Source organism: Contarinia nasturtii, unplaced genomic scaffold (genome assembly GCF_009176525.2).
Source record: "Contarinia nasturtii isolate CC-2019 unplaced genomic scaffold, AAFC_CNas_1.1 Cnas_scaffold_220, whole genome shotgun sequence".
NCBI lineage: Eukaryota > Metazoa > Arthropoda > Insecta > Diptera > Cecidomyiidae > Contarinia > Contarinia nasturtii.
Genome location: NW_022197577.1, coordinates 3,787,618 through 3,814,878, shown reverse-complemented (window position 1 = coordinate 3,814,878; position 27,261 = coordinate 3,787,618). Strand labels below are relative to the sequence as shown.

The 27,261-nt window shown below is 33.8% G+C and overlaps 1 protein-coding gene across 1 annotated transcript; it reads left to right on the top strand.

Annotated features, from left to right (window-relative positions):
- Positions 1 to 2,763: 2,763 nt before the first annotated feature.
- On the top strand, positions 2,764 to 27,253 carry LOC116336956. The gene is made up of 10 exons (XM_031761195.1): positions 2,764 to 2,937; positions 4,711 to 5,058; positions 22,298 to 23,203; positions 23,264 to 23,926; positions 24,001 to 24,221; positions 24,286 to 24,421; positions 24,496 to 26,088; positions 26,167 to 26,400; positions 26,490 to 26,646; positions 26,734 to 27,253. Exons 2-10 carry the CDS (start codon positions 5,027 to 5,029, stop codon positions 26,989 to 26,991), a joined length of 4,200 nt encoding a protein of 1,399 aa, XP_031617055.1. The 5' UTR covers positions 2,764 to 2,937; positions 4,711 to 5,026; the 3' UTR covers positions 26,992 to 27,253.
- Positions 27,254 to 27,261: the final 8 nt, after the last annotated feature.

Genomic DNA, 27,261 nt, shown 5'->3' with positions numbered 1-27,261 from the left:
AGTCATCCGACAGATGGACCACTTGCTTGGTGTTTGCTGGATATGCTTGCACAAAGCAAAAATATACGGAGAAAAGTAGAAATTTGCACAGGAACATTTTTTACACCTTGACAAAATCAATTTCTTTACTTTTCAATGTTTTTTTGCTGTTTCTTTTATTTTTTAATTTCGATTTTTTCAGTTCAATAATTTTTGATATTTTAGTGAATCAATTTTTTGGACGAAGTTCCTCACTTTAAAAATGTTCTTCGATGTGCTCTCTTTGAACCAGTGATTCGTTAATTGCTATTGACACTAAGACTTACTTAGAGTAATGTGCTCGCCAGCATTTGCTGGCTAGCAGTGCTAGTGCGATACGCTCGATGCATGGAAGACGCGTGTCTATGTGAAAGAAGCATTCTATATGAAGCGCTATGTACGCTCGTATTTCGATTTATTTTATCCGCTGTACTTCTGTTATGTTCATGATTTTTTTAAAATGATTTTACTTCCAATTCCAAGATTTATTTTTATTGCTGTTTTTTTCAATCAAAAATATAGGTTCCCCCATACAAATGCTAATTTGCATTAAAATTTCTTCAAACTTTCATAATGTCATTTTTTGGTGGAAAAAACAACTTGTGCAAAGTTTCACGTCATTAAGCTACCACAAAGGCATGGCTCCCATACAAAAATATTTTTTTTGTGAATTTTTGTATGAAAAGTCTGTAAAAAATTGATTGCATCTTAAAACTAACATCAGATTCAGATTTCTCATGCCAAAAAACCCCCCACTACACATTCTTTCAGCGTTCAAATTGAAAGAATATCATTTTAAGGCATTTTTCTCATAAGTGCCTCTTCAGAGTCCAGATTTTACACCGATCAACCAATGTTGCTGAAAATTTGACCAAGTCTATTCCTCGCAGTCCCCAATCATCTAGTAAAATCAGATTTTGAATATTTTCTATGTGTGATGATCTATCATGCATAATATGGATATTTTGGCTACACGCCACAGTACACAGGACACATAACACACAGCGACGCACATTAGTATGATCCAAAATCGCCTCTAATCGTGTTTTCTACATAAAATATGCATAGAAAACATGTTTTGGGGTGACTTTAATTTTTTGGCCTAATACAAAACCTTTCCTTCACTAGGTGTGCGGAAAATTAAAAATAACATTCTGAAAGTTTGAAGAAATTTCAATCAAAATTAGGGGTACCTCCCATACAACATTTTCGTTGAAATCTCTCCAAACTCTCCGAATGTTATTTCTTGTGAAAAAAATAACCTGTGGAAAGTTTCACGTCCTTACGATACCATACAGGCATGATTCCCATACAAAAATCCAAAAAATTTGTGACTTTTGTATAAAAAGTGTTTCGAAAATATTTTTTATGGCAAAATTAACGTCAGACATATTTTTATAGCGCTTTGTTAGAAAATAGAATACTTTCAAATGTCATACAAATGAGTTCATCATGATAGTGTGAAAAATCTTTTGCGAGTACTTCTGCTATTAAATTAAAGAATATTTCGATGCCGAATATATAGCTTAATAAAATACGCATCTAGATACGCATCTACCACCGTGCGGAAAAGTTCGTCTTACTCCTGTAAGACTCTTTATTTTTTATTACTCTACTGTAGTTGTGATAAAACCGTTTGATAAATATGCACCCAAACGATTATGCACAACAAAAAAAGTAACACAATGTTATGATGAAATAGGTTAAAATATCGGTTTTTTGAAGTTCAAAAATGCTCGATAAAATCGTCCAAAAATAGCCAACATTTAAGAAATTGACAAACAAAAAGCAGCACACTACAAACGAGTTTGCAATAATATTCATGGCATCGTGCATATTATTTTTTTTTCTTTTCTTTTCTTCATTCGTCGCATAAGATGTGCCAACATCACACATACGATTCACCTCTCTCGGATCGTTGATTTTGAGTGTTTGTGCGCAAAAGCGAGCTTTGTATATTCGTTTTCATTTTCAATAAACAAGGGAGTATATTTTTTCTCTGTTTAATTTGCATTTTCTATAAATAACAAGATCCGCATGCAGACAACGCGCCAAACAACTTCAACACCAAATGAATATACATAATATGTGAATGGATGAATCTGAATGTATGAGATATTGATATGCACGCAGTTACATTCGTCGAAGCAATAGCGGCGATAACAACAACAATAACGATGGTGTTAGCGGCAGCAGCAATGGCAAACATTAAACATATGTAGGCTTCATTCGGTGTTCACAAAGAGTTGCGAAGCGACGAACCGTCTTTTTTTTCCATTTGGTTCCGTATATGGTTTACTATGCTTGTTTGTTTTGAGCATATTCGGTCGTTCGATGCGCCTTTTGATAGTTGTGTGTCAGTGATGCGGTACCGAAATCGGTTATTTGTTGAACCGAATATATGCTCGTATTATGTTCTCTAGCCGCTACATGTTATGTATGTGTGAGCGCTCCGCTCGGCCAGCCGCTTGGCATCATTGCCGCTGCCTACTGATTATGATGGGGGATTACCGCGTATGTGTAATTCCTTTCACAATAACAACAACACAAATAAACATGCAAGACGTGTGCTGTTTCGCATGAGACATAAACGTTTGATCGGTCGAAAAAAAACTTTCTCTCTTTTTTCGCCATGGCGAAAAGAAAGAAAAGGCAGTAAATAAAGATTGTTGCGGCGACAGCAGTTAGCATAGTATACGCTAGCATGCGTAAGTGTGCTGCCCCAGTCTATAGATTGCGTGCATTAGCTGAACAGCACGTCAGTCAGTTGAAACACTTTAAGCAAAGTGGTTTCGTTTTCTTCCGATTTGTGTAAAATTTGGCTCGTGTTGTAAATAAACGTGCGCAAAACAAGTTAGGAGACTTTTTTTTAACGAGCTGGTTCAGAGTGTATCCGAGTGCGATCACAAGTGGAATTCGGTTAGTTGCAGCAAAATTTTTCATCAAATCAATTTGTGTTTGGTTTTTCTATCGATTTTTCTATAAGTGTTTGTTTCATCATTCAATGTGTATTAATTTCAATGGAATTGATTATGCAGTTTTCAATCCTACAGTTTGTTTTTACATTTATACATAATGTCGGCGTCAGTGTTTTCTTGTCATTTGTTCGTCAATATAAAATGCGAAAATTTGTTTTTGATTAAATAAAAATTTGGGTATTTTGTGATTTAGGCCTTTCTAAAAAAAAATCATACACAATTTTTAATGATCGTGATTTAAATGAAATATCACTTTTTACGGTTCGTCAGTAAGTTTCTCTTAAATGTCATCGCACGGTTCGCATCATTAATTGAATCTATTGATTAAATTAGCCAAAGCGCTTTTCTTCAGCTGTTGAATGATCTAATGAGACAGTGTGACAGGCCTCGTGCGTGCACACACCCTTTGCCGATTATCATTCATTTCACAAGATTATCTCATTGAAAAAGTGAATTTAGTAAAAGTGAAACCAAATCGCTCCGTACAAATGGAGAGTAGTAGTTGAAGAGAAATAAAAAAAATATCGTTAATATAATTACAAACGCTCGCATATGAACTCTCTTCATGGCTCATTATGCTTTGTATTTGTCTTGCATCTTCTTTATGATTGTATCGTTTTTCTGTGCGTGATTTTACAGTCACACTTTCCGTTTCTTCTTTATTTATTTTTTTCATCGAATTACTAATATTTGCATTTTTGTGACTCAATTTCGTTGACTTTCGTCACTTGTTTGGAAGATTAATTGTTGTATATGGCTTTTTTTCGAAAATAACTTTTGAAAATAATAACCTCTCCGAGAATAGAATCCCACTTGCAAATATTTTCGTTCGAATTATAATTGACTCGTCAAAAGCACGAAGTAAATTCAGCCGCTTGCAACATTCGTTGTATTTCCGATGCGTGCAGTGTTTGAATGATTGCTACAGCAACAAATGAACACAAAACGCTTCCAATTGTACTTAATTATCAAAAAAAAATTATCCGTAAAATGCATTTGGAATTAAAACAAAGGTTAAGATGCAAGGTAGTTGTCGATTCCGATGTTTCGCCGCGTACTTTGCATAATACTCGCCGCGTACACAATGTAAAAAAAATATCATAGAGCAATGTAGCGATTGAAGCAGAAAATAAAATCGTACGAAATGAAATGGAACGTTGAGTGAAACTCGCACACCAATTGAGTGCGGACAAAATAAAAACGAGCACAATATACCGATGAACATTAATAATGAACAGCAAACGCAAAAAAAACGCTAAAAAGAGACAAAAAGAAATCAAATTGTGAAGGCGTTCGCTAGTAGTTCATTGTGTTTATAGGTGCTGCTTTTACTTATTCGCTTCATCCATAAGACATTCGCACTTTAATTAATGTTTGTTTTTAGTAAATTCGTATGCGGAACCAGGTAGCGCGAATTAACGTCCGATAATATTTTTTTTTTCGAAGAATGAACGAAACAACTATAAAAACAAATCCATTTTTTGTGCTTGTTTTTTGGTTAGGAAAAAAGTGAAATGGTGTCTCCAGTGTGGTGTACTAGCTTATAAAGAAAATTGGCTTAAAAATTAATCACCCATTCATTATAATATTTGGTTTTGTCTATGATGATCAGATTTTGGAAACATTTTGTCCAAAACCAATCATTTATTCGTCAAATAAAACTTGGCCCATTACCATAATGTGGTTTAATTTTCTATTTTTCTTCTCTTTTTAGGAATCTCGGATGTGGTGGAAGCGCTTATGTGGACATCGACATCATTTCTGCATGGATTTTATGTTAAGCACACTTTATATGGATATTCTTTAAATGAATAAAGTGAGAGTGTAAATGTTTTCTAACAAATTGCGTGCGGGTGAAATCAAAGGAATTTCCTTAAGAAGAACTTGAAAGAAAAGAAATAAAGACTTACTCTCCATGAGTGTTTATAAGTGTTGAACAAATTTTTGTGTTCACAAAACAACCATTTCAAATTCGTAAAATTTTGTGTGCAGAAAAACAGAAACAATTTATAAATAAACAGAAAACAAAAATGGCACTAAAACTGATATCGTTTGTAATTTGGTGAGTGTTCCCTTTTACTATGAAATTTCTGTTTTTTGTTTGCTTCTGCAGATAGAGATAGTACTTGTTATTTTGTGTGCGCTCAACAAAACTTAATTCCCATTTATGTAATTTTTTTAATATTGAAAATGCACTTGGAAAGGTATCATCGAGAGATCGAAAATGTGAATGGATTGTTTTTAATTAAACGCGTGTAACCATCGTATTTCATACTGCATGTGCTGCTTCATGACGCATTTTCCACCATTTACAACAACAATAATATAGAAAAAAAATATCGCAAACGCGCGAATACCGTTCGAAATATTCGAGAATCAGAAAAGTAAAAGGATTTTTTTTTGTGTGTGTCTTGGTCGTTATCGATTGTTGTAACCGACATCATAATTTGTTGAAATGTTACCTCTGTTCGTTTTAACCGCTCTATTCCGATCGATGCTACACTGCTATTGCGGAATGTGATTGTCATATTCCGACTTCAACACACTCGAACACAACAGCCATATTTTAGTGATCAAGTTTTCAGCATAATTTGAATATTAACATCAAAACGATAACAACAAACCAATCGTTCGACCAAATTAGGGCCAAATCGATAAATAAACATGAAAATTGTTTCTTTTATCTGTAAAATATCAAAATCGTCGTTTGATGGGCGTGATCGACTTTTGATTTTATATGAACTTAATTTAACGAAGATTTATTCCGATTACAATAATAAAAGCCAACGTCAAGACATCATTTTGAAGTGAAACATGTTTTTGAATCCATACCTGTGCATGCACGTGGTTGTAAATGTTTAATTTTTTGATTTCATTTAGAAGTCTTTTAGAACATACTCGATTTCAGTATTAATTACCACATTTTTTTTCTACTCCCACATTCATTAATTGGCTTTGCTTTCATCTTACTTGCGTCATATAAAATAGGATGTCAATAAAACAACATTTACGATTTCATAAAAAAAAAAGAAAACAAAAATCGAGAAATATTCATACATGATCTCCTCTTCTTCAAACTAATTTACATAATCGCTTGGTTTTGGTTTAAACAAAATGATTCGATTTTTCATATTACTAAATTGTTTGGACTTTAAGCAAACGAATATACAAACAACTCGACAACAACTGTTCTATCATAGTAACAACCAATTCTCATGAAATGGCATTAATAAAACTCATTTTTAATTTGCGAGAGAGAAGAAAAAAAATACACAACGAATTGGCGGCACCATTAGTTAATCGAAATTGTCGAACGAATAAAAAGATGTGGTAAATCGAAGTTTCGCGTGCGCTTTTGAATAAATTTGTATTTCTATGCCATGGATAAAAATGTTGATATCGACACAAACCCTCGAAGCATTCCAAAATCAATATCTACATAGACATTTTGTTTCTATCCACTTCTGATGAACTCAACGAACTTTTGCACTTTGCACAAAATGCCATTCAAATAATTGTGTGCAATCGTAGAGTATTTAGCTCGTCATTGGATAAAGATTTATTTAGTTTTTTTTTATTTGCATTCATTAAAAATAACGAGGCGAATCGGATACGAATGCGGTGGTGTGTCTTATACTCTCTTATCCGACCAAAGTATATTTTCAAAATTGAAAGTGAGAGTTAAATGCAAATGTAGAACGTAAATTATTTAAAACGATGACGCCCGTAGCAAGTTTGATTGTTGAGACGGTTTTGAAATGATTGTGCATTTTTTGAGTAGATTTTGAAGAGAACATATTACTTATTAAATGTTTACTCTCAAATATTTTCGAGTCTCTGTAAACAGAGAAAATTCGAAAACAAGATTGAAATACCGCATGAACAAGAAGTATCACTTAAGCTCCACATAATTGACATGGGTATTCGGTATATACTGCATCATCTTCGTAGATGACGCTGTCTTATCACCGTGTTTCTCGTACAAATGCCTCACCACATGCCAAAAAAAAGCACACAGACACACATGAAGACAGCAGTAAACGATTTCGAGAAAGTGGCACAAATTATATTTATTGATATGTAGTGATTTTTTTCTGTTGTTGATTCACACGTTTTATACTGTACTTGTTATGATTATTCGAGTGAGTGTACGCGAACTCGTCTCGCCATCATCATCAACAACAACACATAAGCTACGAATATTACCGTTTTTAGTTCGAACATCTTTTTTTCTCTCGATCTCAAAATGAAGAAGGTACTAACTAAATCTCCGTCATGAAATTCAAATCGACGTTGTTTTGTTCCTTAAAGTATCTAATTGTTAGACGCGCCGTGCGTTCTCTTTTGTATAAATAACTATTTATCATTGCAAATCTGTTCATTTGTATGATAAATAAATGAAATAAAAGAAAAACGCTGTAAACAAGACAAAGTTCGTGATTTAGCATGATTTGACTGGGGGGAATCGTGAGCGTTGATTTGATTTGAGCGCGTTTGCTGAAAGGAGAGTTTTGCAAATTACATCTTCTTCCGATTGCTCATTTATTTGCAACGGAATGTTCAGTTGATTGTTATTTCCACGAAAAACGTTCCTCATTTTTATTTATTTATTTTTTTATATTATTGAATTGATAAATCCAAGAATGTAAACTATTTGTGCAAATTGTTTATTTATTTAATTTTTTGTTTTTGTTCGAAGTTCCAAAACAACTTGACTTGGTGGGGAATTATTTCTGAGCCAAGAAGAAAAGCCGTAAATTTTGTGTTGTCTCGTAGACAAGGCATTTTGATTGCATACAAATAATTATTATGATTTTCACCAAATTAATGCAATTTGTTTAGTATTTCCTTATTTGGACTCGTTCGCGTTGATTTCACGTTTCTAGTGTGTTTTTTTTCTCGTTCAGTCAATTTATCAATAAAGCGCATGGGTCAAAAGTTTTTGCAATTCAGAGACAGGTTTCGATGATCTTTCACATGCAATATCTATATAAATATATTGACGAAAGAAATCTCTGCATCAAAAAAAAAAAAAATAAAAACGAAAGAAAAAACACCGAAAGAAGAAAAATCGCTTACAAAACATGTATGTAAATGCGTCGCATATTTTTATATCGTAACGTTAACGTTTCACAAGGTCGTTTCACCTTTATATGTGGTTGATGTGAAAACTAAAGTGTTGCTCTCCGTTGAAAGAAAATGAGAAGAGAAAAACAACATCGCTTCGTTATTGCCATTATATTTGGAACATAAGCCCATTTTATTCACATTTTGAATGAATGGCATTTTGCAGCGATTGAAAAGAAAAGGAAAACGAAGAAATAAAGCGTAAAAAGTGAAAAAATATCTCAATGAAAATGAGCTTAGCTACGACGCTTTTATATTGCCTGTCATCAATTGTGCGGTGTGTTTGTGTTGCCTCTATTCGTCGTAGCTTCAGCTGCTTCTTCTTCTTGACGATTGATTGCATAATATTGTCATCGCACATCGAGCCGCATAATGGCACGTAAATTTACTTTATTAGATTCGATTGTGTTCATGTGAAAAACGTCGTCAACGGCCTATGTGTCTTATGTCTGTGTATAAGACACACCGTATTTGATTTATACCAGCAGCAACAGAAACAAATACCAAAAGATGTGCAATTATATTTTTTCGAGACAATAATAACTCGTCTTTTGCTGTTATTAATGAATGGTTTCGGTCTTGTTGTTGCACTTCGATCACGCTGTTACAGTAACCGTCACGTGAATCGAATATAACCCACACAATGGGAATTTTTCTCTCCCTCTATACAATTGCTTTAGCCCATTTTCGATGCACATCACTTAAGATTTAGATAACACACACCATACATATTATATATATAATAATAATGGAAGTATTTTGTTAACCGTTTAATTAAATAGCTAGTCGATTACGTTTTCTTCTTAAAGTGTTTTCATGTCATTCGTTGTGTTCACTTTCAAACAGCTGAGTATGGTTAGCGGGTGTCTGCAAGTGCATAAAAGGTTTCTTGTGTACGATTGGCCTCTATTCGGTGTGTCTATATTTGAAATCTATGGAGCGAATCGATGCACCCAGTTTCGAATTCGTTTGTATTTATTATTTTTTTTACTCGGAACCAATGCAATCACGACAACAATTTCGTTACGGCCATTTTGGGTGCCTTTGTTTTCGGCACTAGGAAGAATTCCACGTTTCAGCACTTGCAATTGGCTCGCCACTTGCATGATTACTGCAACTGATTTCTTACATGAAATGTTATGTTATTTAATCATCTGTCGGAGTTTTCTTCTCTCATCACTGCTTCACTCTTCTTTTTTTCTTCTTCTTTAATTTTTTTTCCTACATCGTCAATCTATTTTCCGTTTGTCATGCATGCAAGCGCTCACATGCGTCAAAACACGAAGAAATAAACACAAAAAACTTTTACTTTTCAATGCAGCCAGCATCACATACCTAATAATATTATAACAGACATTACTGGTATGTGTTGACTTAAATTTCCATGCGAATTATTCCGTAAACAAAAATCACAATGTGAAAATTATGGATTTTCGTTGTCAAGTCACCTGTTGAAGATTTTTCTCTTGGAACCCAGAGTTGAATAGTTGAACACACTCCACGGTGTTTTTTTTCAATTCAATTTGATGCTAAACGAACGAGAAAAAAAACATGGGCACATTGTTAGGATTTGAAGGGAAAACGGTTACGATCGCATTGTAAATAGATAAAATAATATGCATACAATGAGCAATATATAACACGACACGAATAGAACTTTAGTGCATTTTTGTGTTTTGCCGCACAGCATTTGTTTCCAAGTTAGTTGATAGCATGTCATAAACCACACTTTGGTTTGCGCTTATGCACACACTTCATAAATATACGCGACTCGATAACGAAACAAAAAGAGTGAAAACCCAAAAACCATTAACTTGATATAAAGTTTCGTTTGCTTGTGATTTTTTTTTTCTTTCGTGTCTATTACTACATCGATGACGGAAAATGCTGGCTCCCTCACCATAGATTCGCATTCATTGATAAAAATTATGAAATCGCGCTCAATTTTTTCACACTTTGAATGTTCTTAATCTGTGGCGAACTGGTTTCTGTAGTAATTGGATTTGTTGTGAAATACAAGTCGTACACTCTTTTGCAATGCAGGATGAACATAAAAAGTGATTTAGCGCGCGAAAACCGACATCATCGCTCAATGAAAATTGTTTCTTTTTTTGCTGTTGTTTTTTGATTCAGCATGGTCAATAGAAACATACAAAAACCGGGAACGACTAATGGTGTTTCGTGTGCAAAATTGGCAAATTGGTTATTCTTTGCTTCGGCACAAGTTGCCTAATGCCACATTTGGTGGATGATTTAATTTCAATTGAATTCAAAGCCGATAATTTACACATTCTTTGCACAAAGAAAATGGAGACAAATGATGTAATCCAACTAAATTTCAATTATGATTTCAATTTAATGTTCAATTAATTTCATTTTACTTCGCTTTTTAAAAAATCACTGTCATCGTCACACAGATCGTCGGTGAATTTTTCTTTTGTTCGCCCAATCCATCAATTAACTGCACTTGACATTTTGAACCGAGGAAATTATTTCGATTGCACAACATTGAGCCAATTGTTAGGTTGTTTCCTGATCCATTAATTGCAACCGAAATTGCCATTACTTCCAATGACACTAATCTGCATACAAACAACAACAACACACCGAAACCCACTTTCCCGTAGCTATATACACACAAATGAATATTGAATAGCTTTTTCTCTCTTTCGAATTCATTCTCTATACAGAATAGATTATGTTTTAAAATGATCATGATCAGATTTTGCGTGCAGCCGCTTTCGAATCACGTGAAAAAAACAAAAACAAAACGTAATAATAATTGAGAAGCATCCTATTTATAAATCTCTTATTTAATCGCAGCCAATTTTCAACAACAAAAATTTATCATTTGAAATAAGACACAATTCAAACTGACAGGCCAAAATGAAACGATGATGATTTTGTGCGAAAGAGAGCAAGAGAATCACGTGCATGCGCTCAGCAACGGTGTTTGTAGGCCGCAAATGAAATCATTTGTAAACATTTGTATACATATGAAAACAAAATGCCCGTAGAAAATCAAAACAGCACGCCGTATTTAATCACACACGGTTTGTGTTTATATTTATTTTAAAAGAAAGTTGGTTGGCCCCAGTATTTCTGTATGTGCGTATATGATATGTTTGAATTGTTCATTTGCATTTGTCAATTCTCATATCAAGCTCATCAACATAATAATAATGAGCGTTTAACAAACAAACAAGGCAACGTTTTTTCTCTAAATCAACAAGTCAATTTTTTACTTCTTCTTCTTGAACTAGTAAAAAGCAAAAGCAAGTCACTTTTGCCAAATTCATTGGTTTTAGGTATCGTATGGAATCAATTGAGAGAGAGAGAGAGAGAGAGAGAATGAAAAGTGAAACAAAACCATCGAAATCTTGTATCACGCGAGGGTATAATAATGAATAATGACATATTGAACTGGAACAGTAATTATTACTGGCGTTTTCTTTCATCTGAAAACGGCGTCAATCAGATAATTACTGCAAACATCCAATGAAACGACACTGAATACTTTCATTTGAATCTCCATCATCATCCATGAGCCATTTGTGTGTTTATTTTTTGAATCAATTGTTATGCCTTCTGTGTTTGCTATCAACATCGAAATGCTATTTGCAACAGGCACAATTTAAAGCAAACCAATATTATTATCGTTTCATCTCTAATTGGTGATCAATATCAATTCGAAAATGATAAAAAAATAAAATCAGCATAAAAACACGATTAATTGCCACACTCACATATCTAATCGGCAATGTTACTTAATCTCCCATTCATTTTGGCAAATGTCAGCTTAAAAGTATGTTTTATTTGGTCGAAAAGTGATTAAATAACATCAAATGGACGAGCATATTTTTTGTTGTCTTTGAAACGCAATACTTAGAATATATCCGGTGAATCTTAGAGAATCAGAGAGTGAAAAAAATTAATAGAGTGCGTGACCAATTCATTTTAAAATCAATTCTATTGTGGAGTTGTGGTTTTAGCTCATTTTAATTACATATCACAAGTTCAAGGCAATAGGCATATATACACGCATAAATTAACAATGTAGCAAATCGGAAAATGATGTAAACAGTTGAATAACGCTATCAATTAGGCCCAGTCACAATGAAACTCTAGCCATATGCTTGCATATTAAATACTTTTAATGATTATAGATTTTTTGAGGTGTTTATTGCATAATTCGTGAATCGACGCCATCGATTTAATTTATGTTAAGGTTTGACCCAAATTTCGTTGAAGCACCAGGAAATAACATTTATGCAAACAATTTCACATTGATGAGCATGGATCAATTTAACTGATACTATCATATTCATTTCATTTAACCGTTTAAAATTTCGATCGCACATCAACTGTGTGGCTGCACGTCATTAACAAGACATGGATTAGGCACAATAGGCTTCAATCATGCTGAAGAGAAAACAACCAAATCATCGCATTGAACATATGATTATTATTATTATTATCATTATAAATTTTGATAGATGTTGTTAAAGAGAAATGATGTAATTCACGAGATTACCACCTCATTTACATCTCACCCAAAACAAACCATTTTCACATTCTCATACAGCATATAATTTTATCTTGCGAAACATGGGCTCATCAATTTTTTTCCCTAATATTTCATGTGGATGTTTTTGAGATATTCAAATTATCTTTTCTCTCCTAGTGATATCGTATTTAAAACTAACACAAAGCATTGATTTATTATGGTGTTATACATTTGATTTATATTTTCAGTGTTGTTTGTTAATATTTTATGATGGAATTTTTGTTTTTATATACGTCTCTTTACGTGTGATGAATATTCTTCAAAGTACATTGGAATTTTGGTTTATACTTCTGTGGAACAAAGACTAATTTGCATATAACCTTCTCACAATTGAAGATTCGACTTTTTTTTTGAAAAATCACCAATCATAGTGAGATAAGCGCTTTAGAAAAGTAACACCGGCTTGGATTTTAAACCGGTCAACACATTGCGCAACTAGAATATATTCAGACTAAAAAATCTTAAGGTTTTAAACTTTGAAAGAATTTTTTTTATGATAGACTACCAGTTTCAGTGAAAGTTAATTGATCTATTTGGCACACATATTGGAAATAAAAAAAGCATTATAAATACGTAGTTTTTTGACAAGTGAAAGAAATGAGTTTGATATATGGAAATTGAGATCGTTCAAATTAGAAAGATCAAACTTAAAATAACAGAGATCTTCAGGTGAACTATATCGCAACAAAAAAAATCGCTACGAAACATATTTGCACGAGAAAAAAACAACTAAGCTGCACTCACCTTGAACACAAAAAAACATAAACAGATAATTTAAAAACATCATTTCAGAGTGCATAGTTTCGGGCCTTGTCGCAAGCCAATATCAATAAAACGGTTGTGTGTATGTGATAAAATTTATCGCGTATATTTCTCATATATAAGATATTAACGGTTTCTTAATTGTAAGCGAAGAGGAAAAAATTGCTATTGCCAAATGAAGTATTTATAACGATCATAATTGTTATTATATACGAAATATCTAATGTGAGTATTTCATCGTATGTTTTTTTCTTGTTGTTTTTTTTTCTGCTGCCGGTTTCATTCTCCCTTTCATTTGGATTTCATTTTTTTTATTGAATGTGAACGCTCGCGCGCGCAAAATTCCATTTCGTTTATTAGTCGATGCGTATAGACGATGAAACAAAACAAAGGTGTGAATTGATATTAAATGCTTTGATCAGTTTCGAATGCTCTACAAAATGGTTAAGCGTGTGTTAAAAAAAGACAAACGAAAAATATACATGGCCATATTCGTTGATGAATTTTTGTGCGTTTGTGTGTGGTACACTCTGTCTGTGACAAATACATCGACATCAAAATGAGCACGAAGAAATGAAAAGTGAAATTTTCTGTGTAAAATCGCGCACTCTACTGTATGGCATGTGAATGTGATTTCTTTCATCTTTTTGTTTACATTACAAATTCTTGCTCATTATAAATGAATGTGCAATAAGCGAAAATTTTAATAATAAGCCTGACGCTTTCTGTAATCGAAGGCTAGATGGGAAATATATGTAATTCGGTGAGAATTTCATGCTCACTTAACCATATTGCCATTTAATGTTAATGATAGCAATTGATCATTACTATATTTCCATTAAATCGTCGAATCCATTATTTGTTATGCGCACACATTTGAATTGGCTCAAAATAGTCGAACCCCTTCTTGAAATTGTAAATCTTCAATTTGTTTCAAATGCAAATTTCAATACTTGAGATGCCACCTGATACAAGTCATAAATGGAATTAATTGTTAATATTTCTATAAATATCAATGACAATGAGCAAAAAATCATCAAACGTTGAGTAAAATTTTTAGAATAGATTTCAAAAGCACTTCAAATCAATCATCGAACGGTTTAACTTTTGTTGTAATTATTAAGCAAATCATCTTCTTTTCTGGCTTTATATGGCAAAAACTGTAGTTTACCTTCTTGACGGAATTAAAACTCATCGAACAAATGCACGCAGCAGTCTCAGCTTCTTTTAACATTGGAAAGGTCGAATATCGTGTAATGAAACACAGCAAGAAAAAGACTCAAAAGTTGTTCACATTCATGCATTTGGTTGTAAAAAAAAATCAAAAGTCCAGTGTACGAACAAAGCCGAAAAAACACATTGAAATGAATTGTTTTAAAACATTTTCTTTTTTTTTTTGATTAAATGTTACTTTCTACGTACAATAGCAAAAAAACTCACCGATGATAGCATGGTAATAAATTAAATTGTTGAATGCAATAAATTGGGACCACATCGGACTGAACGAAAAAAAATCTGTCAAATGTGATTATTGAATTAAAACACACACATGTAGAGAAGAATTAATGGTGAAAAACGGTCGAAATATTTGAAGTCCGTTAAATCAAATGAATACATATCACATTTGATTTTAAAGATTTCAGTTTGGTTCCGAGCATCATTCTCTCGTCTGTACGTCAACAATTGAAAGAAAACCCGTAGGCGCTGACACACACCAAGACCAAATCACTTTCTTTCAGAATGAGATAAATGAGTTTTGGAAAAACGCTTTCGATTTGATCAATACATTTCAACTGAACAAACAATTTTCTCCCGCCAGTGAATTCATTATTATATAGCAAATATATGTGGCATCCACAAGTAATAACAAAAAATATAACCGGGGTAAAAGCATTTCTTCTATTTCAAAGTGAAAATGTATGTGTGAAGAGATCGCCAGAAGAAATTCATAGTCTTCAATTAACAAACAATAGCAATAACAAATATGTTTTTACTGTCAATGATCTTCCAAAAAATATGAGAATTTAATACTGAATGACATCAAATGTCATCTTATATGCTGAAAAAATCGTGTCATTAACCAAAAACCAAAAACCAAAATAGTACCCATTGCAAAAGAAACCACATCCACCTGACGAGAACTTGAACATAAATCTTTACCAGAAGACGTATCATTTAATTGACATAACAGCCTCTAATTTACGTACACATTTAGACATTTGCAAATACGAAAATAAAGAAGGCCAAACTGTAATAGTTTGAAAATAATTTAATAAACCATCAAAAATTGACAGTAGTCATTGATTTAAATAGCTTATAAATTGATCTGGCTTTGAAGTGCTATAGGCTATTGAAAGTCAAGCGGCTTTAAGTCCATTAAACTCATATCTTTTCAAAGCAATGGCATTAAAACATTGCTGGTGTCAGATTTGAATTTTGTTTCGGGCATCAATCTCCCCATGTAGATATCGTTGTAACCGCGAATATTGCATTGAGTTCCAAAATTATATTTAAATTATATATCTAATTTGGACGCCAACAATTGAATGGAAAACCGTAGGCGCTAACACACACTAAAACCAAATAAAAATGAGTTTTGGGAAACGCTTTCTTCCAACTGAATAAATAATTTTCTTTTCTAAAAAAAATGGCAATCCTTGATTGTATATTAAGATTATAGTTTCTCGGCAATTTCGAAAAATTTCAATTGTGATTGACTGCGTGAAAAGTTTGCCAGAAGAAATTTATAATCTAATTAATCCAAACAACGAACCAAGTAAAAAAGATACTATTCTGCTATGCTAATGCTCTCTCTCTATGGGAATGCACCTCTACAGAAGAAGAAAAGACGGAGTAAAATTCAAAGTCGATTTATTCCAACTAAATTGAATAAACTAAACGCGGCAAAAAATGCAACTGGTTTTTTGTAGTCTTTGAACATGTGACTCGATTGCAAATAAATGCTATAAATCGATTCAGCATTTTTTCGTACCAATCATTACTGTCAAAAAAAATCCTAATAATTTGAGCTGATAGGTACTACCACCGTTATCCCCAAAGAGACGACTTTTTGTTCGTAAGCCAAGTGTGCGTTTTTTTCTCGTCACCATGTAAACGTCATTGAAAGGCACATAAAACAGGTTGTGTCGCTGATGTTTTCGACACAATCTTACTGCACAACATAACATTAACACATATCTTGGTTGCACATTCGATGCGACTCGATTATTTGCACTTAATTTATGTCCCAATGCTTGGAAATGGAAAGTTTACAAGCCGAAAAAAGACAAATGTAAAATTTAAAGAAAAAATTCATGTACGTATTGTGTGCGGTATTGAATAGTTGAATGGATCACATTTCAAGTACTTGAAATTTTGTGAGTAGTCATTTCATTTGAAATCACGATCGATCACACCCATTTGGCGAGACAGAAGAACAACAATTCAATTCTATTGTCGCTCTTTGTTCCGTTTCATTCGATGTTGATAGTCTGTGAGACGTAGTGCAGACGCAAGAACACACAAAATGACCTATTGCCAACATCGACTTGTTTTATTACATTTTACAGACACTTTTTTTGTTATAGCAATTATTATGTTGATTGTGACAGGCAGTAAAGAAGCCACATTAGAGTCATATTATAGTCAGAATCCAGATTATCCAGATTGAAGATCATTTTAGTCAATGAAATGTAATTCGTGATAAAAATGAACAATTCGAGTTTTCAAACTGTCAAAAAAAAATTGTAACAGAATAAAAGTTACTGCTGAGAATTTGGCATGGAACCGTAGTCTCCTTTTTTTTAAACGAAGACGAAAAAAGAGGAAAACCTTCAACAACAATCACTAAAGGTAGCAATGTCTCACAAGACATCGACTCAACTGAAACATTAAGTAAATGCCGTTGTCAATTTTTGCATTGTTGCTACACAAAAAAGAAAGAAGAAGAAGAAGCAAATAGAAGAGAAACAGATTCACGACTAAACAACAGACAGACAAAAAAAATGAAGAAAAAATCAAATGAAAATCCATTAAACGTGTATATTAAAATCTCACGTCGTATTTAACACATAAATATTTAAATAAGCTCATTTATAATCCTAATGCAATGTTGCAATGGCATCATATCGGTTATTTTGTGTATAATCGTGCGTTATGTATTATTTATGCATATGCATACATCTATGCACCAACCGAGCACCCGTAAAAACGATTGATTGCGAGCACCCAAAGTTGAAAAAGCAACGCAAACAAACAGCGTCAATAAAACGCATCACTTCACTTTTCTCAAGACTGAATGTTTTTTGTTGTTGTTTTTTTTTCGTTGTTCATGTTCGGTATTTCCACTGTAAATGAGACCGAGAAACATATATTGTGTGATGAAAAGACGAAGAAAAAAGCAGCAACAAAAACACAGAAACAATCACGTGAAACTTACGGTATTCGTCCTTCGATTGTTTTGCACGAATGAAGAATGCGCAAGCACGCCAACTTATCGATATGGATAATCAAAAACAAGGTCGCCAATTTTGTAGTCATCAACCGTAATGTTACCAACTCAATTCATGTCTGATCGATTTTGGTCGCATTCAGATATTTACGCTCTTCTTTCATTTTACGCTTGAATTATAGCGCAACTAAAACAATGTTAAATATCATCATCGCGATGTCGCTGTCGATGTCGTTATTGTGTGCCTTTGACAATGGACAAACTTTTTCTTGTGAACTTATTTAATTACACCACTTTTTCAATCGAAATTAATCAGTCCGTTGAAGTGGCCAATGACAATTTCTCAAAAAGAAGAGAGAGAGAGAGATATTGCCTCGCTGAAAAAACATATTTTCTCAGCATCATGCCGCATTAATTATCGGCTTAGACGAAACAATTTTACCTGTCCATTATATGTGGCGATTAAAATGTAACCAAAACCGTACACATGATTCTTGAATAGAGGTAAAAGATTGACAAAAAACGGGTCAAAATAGCGAACAACCATTGAAAGTGAAATTGAGAAATTGGAAAGAGAGAAAAAGAAATTTTTTTCTTCAAAAAAAAAAAAAAAATCTTTCGAAGATGACGAACCATCAAAAATAAAACCTACACGCACAAGTCATAAAATCCATCGAAATGCTGCCATGAATTTCCAACCGAAACATCAAAAGCATATAAGCTGTCATAAACAAATTATTATTGAAAATGTTCAATAAATGAGACGTGAAATCACACGTGGAAAGTGCAGTAAATGAACCAGTTAAACAACGGAACGATTTAATTTTTACGGACGGGATTTTGTGTTTTGCATAAAAAAAATCTCATTTAATAAGCGATTTATTGAATGCAGCTCATTTGCATTTTGTGTATAGAAATAAAAATCGGCCTTTTGACAGTGTGAATGGAAATGAATTAATCCAGAAAATGAGCACCGTTTTTGTGTATAGTATGCATAATAATGTTAGCAGTAGTCACTGACTTTGGCCAACTCCTTCTTCGTTTTTTTTCTTCTCTCGTTTGATGCATTTTGTTGTGTTCGGTTTCGGTCGAACACTTGTACAATATCGATAAAATTACTTACGTTTTCGATGAAATAGTGAAAGTGATTTGTTTTTCTTTTCAAAATCATCCGTTCTACACATGTACAATTGTGCATACTTCTTTACTGGGTGAATCGCGTAGTGTTGCATGTTTTGTTGTTTTTGAATTTCAATAACTGTATTTATATTACATTTTGTTGTTTTTCATCATCAGGTCACTTGTTTGAATAGGAAGGAAATGAAATGAAATTGTAATAACAGTAAAAAAAAAATTGAAAATGGGTAAAATCGGAACATAAATGATGCACATACACTTCTTTAAGGTAATCGTATGAAAAAATCGTAAAACGCATGAACGACGAAGTGTTTGGCAAAATGAAAACAAATATCCACTTTTAGACTGGTATTTAATATCCATAAATGATGCAAGCTATTGCATGTGGCATGTGGTCATATATTCTCTCAATTGATCATTAATCCAATAACCGATACTATTAACTCAGTTTTTATTGATTTTCATTTTTGAATGTGGTTATTATTTCAACTAGTTGTTCGTTTTGAATGTGTATTATGACTTTGTTTTCGTCTTCTTTTAAGTAATGACCATCAACAATTGAAGACGATTGGTTTTATATCAATCGGCAGATAGAAATGAATTGTTATTACAATTTCCTCAGTCAAAAAGTGGTTTTCAGTAGGCCCACACTTGAAATAAGAAAGTTGCAAACAAGATTTTTATGTTGATTGATGTGAGATGTGATTAAATCGCGTACATTTATTTGTTATTACTATTTTGTTGTTAATGCGATTTCGTTTGCAGTTTCACAGCATTAGTAGTACACGAAACCGTGCAAGTGTTTGAATATCCAAAATTGCTTGTACAAATGTTTGAATAACACTTTAATAATAAATAAGCAGGGCGTTTCGAGCAATTTGTGAGTTCACTTGAACGTGAACTTGGACAGAAAAATCCATTATATCTGATATATTTGGTCTTAATTTCGGCATATTGTGAAATGGGCCGCAAGTAATTTTAATTGTTTATGCCTGCCTCTTCATTCAATGGATCATGAAGCGATCAATGGCCGAAGGCTATGCGTGCAAAACATTTTTTTCTCGCATTTTTTTTAGACATGCTGGTTTTTTGAAGGGAAATAAATATAAATAAGTTCGTTTGTATGCAGTCCATCCAACTATGTTTCATGAGCGTTTCTATGTTTGAAGAGCATCTAATGGGCCTTGAGAAAACAAGCCAAGAAAATCAGATAATTTTTTGCGATTATAACTCACATTAAAGTCAAATCTACCGAAAATGTTTAAGCACGGATTTTTCTTCGCGAGAAATTTATTCACCTCACTTTTACTTGCTCACTAGATGAATATCAAATAATGCGCAAAAAGATTTCTGGCCAGTAAAGCGGCCAATCAACTTCACAACAATGTCAAGTTTTACACACAAATTATCGCAAAAATCTGGCATTTTATCAACAAAGGCAATCAAAATAATGGCATGCATTTAAACGGCCGGCAAAGAAGCTTTCGTAAAAATGTCACGTCGATCAATCGAGAAAAATACGAACGTATTTTAGCGGGGCGGCAATTTTTTGTTTCGATTTCGTAGTACGAAATGTTCGTCATTTAAAATGCCGAAAAGTAAATTTGGTTGAATAAATTTATCGAAATATCAATTCTCCGACTTATTCTGAAGATCATTTTTTTTCCTTGTTCACGAAAAACGAAAAAGGTGACGAAAAAAATTTAATTTTATCCTATACTTTCCGGTTTCATTAATGGGACATCAAAACTTTGTCATCATAATAATGACGTTAAACTGCGTGCTCAAAGAGGAACTGATAATAAACTGATTCATCTAAAGCGATAGCAAAATTCCGAAAGAAACTTCGACATCATATGACTGAAAAAAAAGATAATAATTTACATAATGAAATGGATTCAAATCAATACGAAATATGTTGGTGCCGTAAACATTTCAAGTTCATTTATAAAGGTGAAATGAACTATTCTACGCAAATGGTCTTTTTAGTTGGTTAATCAATGTATACGCATATGAAATAAGATTGAAAAGACTTCAGGTTGCTGACGTCAAACCGGGAAAAAATGGTAATTCACATGAAAAATGGCATTGTATGCAAATTGTAACATTTAATAACGATTTCCATCTCAATTTTCATTTCTCATGAGATGGATACGATTTATGCAGAAATATGACATTGCATTGAGTGAATCAATTTAAATCTAATGCGATTTATGCATAGAATCCAGCTGTTTTTATTTGTCATTAAATTGTGATCAATGTAAAATGCTATTAAATCTCGTTTCGACGCATGGAATTCATTAAAAGAGAACTATCAGTTTTTTTTTTCGATTAGACGATCAAATGGATAAAAATCACAATATTGACAAGATAGGTGACTTTTTCAACCTTTGAATGCATAAAATACCATTTATTAAACTGACTTGGAATGACTACTGTTATTATACCTGGTTCAGTATTATTGATTTAACTCGAAACAGGAATTCCTAATAAATTTCATGATTTATAAAAAACCAAAGCGATAAAAAGAAATTTCAATTTCATGCAAAGTGGAATGAAATATACGTTGTTGTTGTTGAAAGTGTGAATAATGTAAAAAAAACAATGTTGTCGAAACATTGTCCATGCGATAAAAGGTGTTTGCATAATTTTCATTTTGGTCATGCTCTTTGCACGGTTTGACCATCTTCTTTTGTAACATATAATCATGAATGGAAGTCGGGTATTTCGAGTGGTTATCATTTTGAGCTGATGACGTTTATGCACATAAATAACCAATAAATACCATGAACGGAACTGGATCTGGTCAGCTTTTCACACTGCATTACGATACCAATATAAATAGTTTTCTTCTCTCTTTTTTGTTTGCATGCGTGTTATTTTTGGCCAAAATTTTACATTAAACGCATAAAAATTCGGTGCAAAGTCATAATCATAATTTTTCACTTTAAAATGCATTTTCGATCTTTGCTGAACATCGTTTTTGTACACAATCATTTACATTCATTTGCAACTTACTTTCGCTTACAACTACCAAGTATAAGTTTCACATTTCATTTGACCTACGTTGAAAACATTCCATTTGCCCACGAAAAGCAGGTGCTATCTCTTTCATGTAGTGTATGTTTGCTCATTTATTGTTATGCTTAACATTTTTTTCATTCACACAAACAGAAAACACATTAAGCAAGTTCAAATGTTTAATGGTTAATGTTATATATTTTGTTTTTTTTTTCTCTTTTTCTTCGTCTTTTGTAGCATATTTCTAGTCGCAAATGGATATTGTTCGCGATCGGTGCCAGGTGATTTAAAATCGCGTGTTCGGCTTGCATTGAAATTGGAAAAAACAAATCTTAATACATGTGACCCAAATGAGAAAACCGTTCCATGTCCGCCAAGCAAATTTCGTTCAGCGACCGGTGAATGTAACAACATCTTGAACCGTGGTTATGGTGCTCGAGGTGATGCATTCCTTAGATTGTTGGCACCAAGCTATGCAGATGATCGACTACAGCCGAGAACTTCGACCGGTTCACATGCGTTACCTGCGGCCGACTTTGTAATTGATGAACTACAAAAATCGATTGATGACACGTTATTGCATCCACATATTACGGCCATGGTACCAGCATGGGGTCAATTGATCAGCTATGATCTTGCTGAATTCTCACCATTGTCAGGCAGTTTGAAATGTTGCAAAAACAATGGCAAACATACAACCACCGAAGAAATAGACCAATGCTATGTACGATCAGGTTCAAATTGTAAAGAATACAAACGTTCAGTGCCATCAATTGAAAAAGGTCAATGTGATGTGAAATACAGAAATCAAATGAATTTAGCATCTGGTTTTGTTGATGGATCAAGTTTGTATGGTGCAACAGAGAAGGAAATGAATTCGTTGAGATTATTCCGAGCTGGAAAAGTTGACATTCGTGCTTGTCCACGATGTACGGAATCGGGAGCTGTTGGTGCACTACACACACTTTTATTGAAAGAACACAATCGCATTGCCACCGTTTTGTCTGACAAAAATCCAACATGGAGTGATTCCGTTCTATTCTTAGAAGCTCGACGTGCTCTTGTTGCTCAAATTCAACACATCACATACAATGAATTCCTTCCAATTATCTTGGGCCAACAAATAGCCAACAAAGACTTGGCGTATGTATTTTTTTTTTGTTATTTGAATTAGAATGAATTAATGATTGATTTTATTTGCAGAATGGTCTTTGGTAAACACTACAATGGATACTCAAGCACTATTCGACCAGGTGTTTATAATGAAATTGCAACAAGCGCTTTGCCAGCATTTATGACAATGTTGCCAAATGGAATGACAAACGAATCAACAACCGTTGAAACTCTGTTAGGCGCATCGGCCATGCTGAAAACATTGAAACCAAACAATCTTGAATTCAATCAATTCTGGTCGCCAATTGCATTGGCCATTCATCGAAGTCGTGATCACGGTATTCCACCATATTACAAAGCATTGAATCTGTGTGAAGAACGTCTTCCAAATCTCAATCAAAAAGTATCGTTCAATGATCTGGAATTGTACGGCGGCTTGAGCAGCGACAGCAAAAAATCATTGGAAGTAATTTATCAAAATGCTGAAGATGTTGATCTATTGGCCGGTGCAATTTTGGAAAAACCTGCATTGGGTACCATTTTTGGTCCAACACTTTCATGTTTGCTATCAATTCAATTCGATAAATTGAGAAACGGCGATCGATTCTGGTATGAAAACGACATTCCACCATCATCATTGAACTTGGATCAACTGAGCGCCATTCGTCGAGTCAGTTTGTCTGGATTGATGTGCACAGCTGGCGGTTTAAAACTATCGCAACCAAAAGCATTCATTAAAGAAGATCCATACTTGTAAGTGTTTGATTTTCCGTTTCTATTTTATGTGAAAATATTGTAATTCAATCAAAATTCGGATTTGTTTGTAGGAATTATCGTCAAACATGCAAACAATTGCAAGGACTTGATTTATCTGCATGGCAATCAGATGAGGAACCAGAATTCACAACTGAATCCGCTGTTGAAGAGGAATCATCTGTAACTCCAGCATATGAAGAACTCAATGAAAGCCTTATTAGGGCCGCCATCGAAAAGGCCAAATTTGACATGAACGAACGTGCAAAATTCGAATACGAGTCATGGTTAAACAGTAAATATTCAATAATTTGTTTATGTGTACTCGAAATTTTAATGAAATTTCATGTAAATTTTAGACGGCGGGATCGATGCACGATCTCCAGATGGAACAGCTGCTTCATTCAGTAAAGCGAATCGAAATGCAGTGAAAATGGGAAATTCATCACTCTTCTTTGAATTTGTTTCAAATGAAATTTTGAACTCCTTACAAGGGTAAATAAATATTCTTTAATTCTAGCAAATAAAAAATCAAAACTAAATTTAGTAAATCTTTTTTCAATTCGCAGAATTCACCGTCGTAAGCGTCAAACATTCGATACAAATACCTTGATTGGTGTGTTCCGTGACGATTTCCAAAATAGTTTGCAAAACATAGACGTCAATACATTGTTGACCGGTTCAATTTCACCAATTTCCCTTGAACCACAGTGTGAAGACTTTAATGCACCATGTGATCCAACGACACCATACCGAAGTATGACTGCACATTGTAATAACGTTCGTAATCCCGAATGGGGAAAATCATTGACAACGTTCAATCGTTTGTTGCCACCAGTCTATGAAGATGGCGTATCACGACCACGTCAAACATCAATAACTGGTATCCCATTGCCAAATCCACGTACAATTTCATCGCTCATTCATCCAGACATTTCAAATTTACACACGCGTTACTCATTGATGGTTATGCAATTTGCTCAATTCTTGGATCACGATTTAACGATGACACCAATTCACAAAGGTTTTCACGAATCGATTCCACAGTGTCGTTCATGCGATTCACCACGTACCGTACATCCGGAATGTAATCCCATTCCAATTCCACAGGGTGATCATTTCTATCCAGATTTGAATGTAACAAGCGGTGAACGAATGTGCTTCCCATTCATGAGATCGTTACCAGGTCAACAAACATTAGGACCACGTGAACAAATCAATCAAAACACTGCTTTCCTCGATGCATCACAAATTTATGGTGAAAATACATGCTTGGCAAATAAATTGCGTAGCTTCCAAGGTCGTATGAATTCAACATTCCATCCAGTTCGCGGAAAGGAATTGTTGCCACGAACAGATGCCCATCCAGAATGTAAATCACCAAGTGGTTACTGTTTCATTGCTGGTGATGGACGTGCATCTGAACAACCCGGTTTAACTGCTATCCATACGATTTTCATGCGTGAACACAATCGTCTTGTTGATGGTCTGCGTGCTGTTAATCCACATTGGGACAATGAAAAAGCATTCCAAGAGGCTCGTCGCATCGTTTCGGCACAAAATCAACACATTACTTACAATGAATTTTTGCCACGTCTTTTGAGTTGGAATGCTGTCAATTTGTATGGTTTGAAATTATTGCCACAGGGCTATTACAAGGAATATGATTCAACATGTAATCCATCGATTTTCACTGAATTTGCTGCAGCTGCTTATCGTATCGGACATTCATTGTTGCGACCACACATTCCACGTTTGAGTGCCAATCATCAACCAATTGATCCACCACTTTTGCTTCGTGATTTCTTCTTTAAAATGGACGCATTGATGGCACCAGAAATGATGGATGAAATTGCACGGGGTTTAGTCGCCACACCAATGGAAACACTCGATCAATTCATTACCGGCGAAGTATCAAATCATCTATTCGAAGATAGACGCATTCCATTTTCGGGTGTCGATTTAATTGCATTGAATGTACAACGTGCTCGTGACCATGGTATTCCATCGTATAACAATTATCGTGCATTGTGTAACTTGAAACGTGCACGAACGTGGGAAGATTTAAGTCGAGAAATTCCACCAGAAGTTATCAACCGATTCAAACGTATTTACGCAAGTGTCGATGATATTGATTTGTTCCCTGGCGGTATGTCAGAAAGGTAATTTAAAATGTTTTGACATTAGAAATCTATTTATATGATTGATAAACTTATTCCAATTTAATATATTTTTTACAGACCTTTGCAAGGTGGATTGGTGGGACCAACATTTGCATGCATCATTGGTATTCAATTCCGACAATTGAGAAAATGTGATCGATTTTGGTACGAAACAGATGATCCAAATCTTAAATTCACCGAAGCCCAATTGAACGAAGTCAGAAAAACTACATTATCGAAAATTATTTGCGATAACATGGATAATCCAGGCGATATGCAACGGGCTGCTTTCGATTTACCAAGCAATTTCTTGTAAGTCGAAGTGAATTGAATTCACATTCAATTTTCTCAGATCTTTGATTGAACAAAATAATTGAATTTAATTTTTGTTTTGTCTATAGAAATCCACGAGTTCCATGTCATACAATGCCACAAATCGACTTTAATGCCTGGAGAGAGAACACAGTTTCAGGCTGTCAAATTGGTGGTCGTCAAGTAGCCGTCGGTCAGTCTGCATTCCCATCCCCTTGTACAAGCTGCATTTGTACAAACGAAGGCGTTAGTAGTTCCCTTCATTTAAAATCTTTGTTTAAAAATTCAAATTACAATTAAAAAAAAAAAATGTTATTTTTTCTATTTCCATAGGCACAATGTGCATCACTTCGTATCACCGATTGTGCTCAATTGGCCCGTGAATGGTCAAAAGATGCAATTTTAGCGGATGATATTTGCAGTGCCCAATGCGGTTTAGTTCTCCAAAGTACACAATCAAGCAATATTGCCGGTTTGAGTGTGCCACCATCAACGCGAATCACACGTTCACGTCCACTTGCAACTTGGCAAACAACCAGTTGGCAAACAACGGACTTTAGTTTACCAGACTTAACTCAATTCATAGGCTAAAAATAGTTTATCTATTGATTTTTTAAAAGATACGAAAGAAAGAATAAAAATCCATCAAACGAATAGTGAATAACAACGAAAATGAAACGAATGCAAACGAAAACCGTGTAGCTAATTAAGTATTGAATGTTTTTAGCTAATTTGTAAATGAGCCATATATAAATTTATATTTGCTTTAGAATATTTTAAGATCTAATTTGTGACAAGAATATCACCGAATGAAAACAAAATAAAAACAATATACTCTTTTTTTTGTAGCGAATTAGCGAT

Coding starts and splice junctions, on each gene's coding strand:
- LOC116336956 (XM_031761195.1), top strand. CDS start 5,027: ATGGCACTAAAACTGATATCGTTTGTAATTTG. Junction 23,204..23,263: donor ATAGCCAACAAAGACTTGGC/GTATGTATTTTT, acceptor TTTTATTTGCAG/AATGGTCTTTGGTAAACACT. Junction 26,647..26,733: donor GCATTTGTACAAACGAAGGC/GTTAGTAGTTCC, acceptor CTATTTCCATAG/GCACAATGTGCATCACTTCG.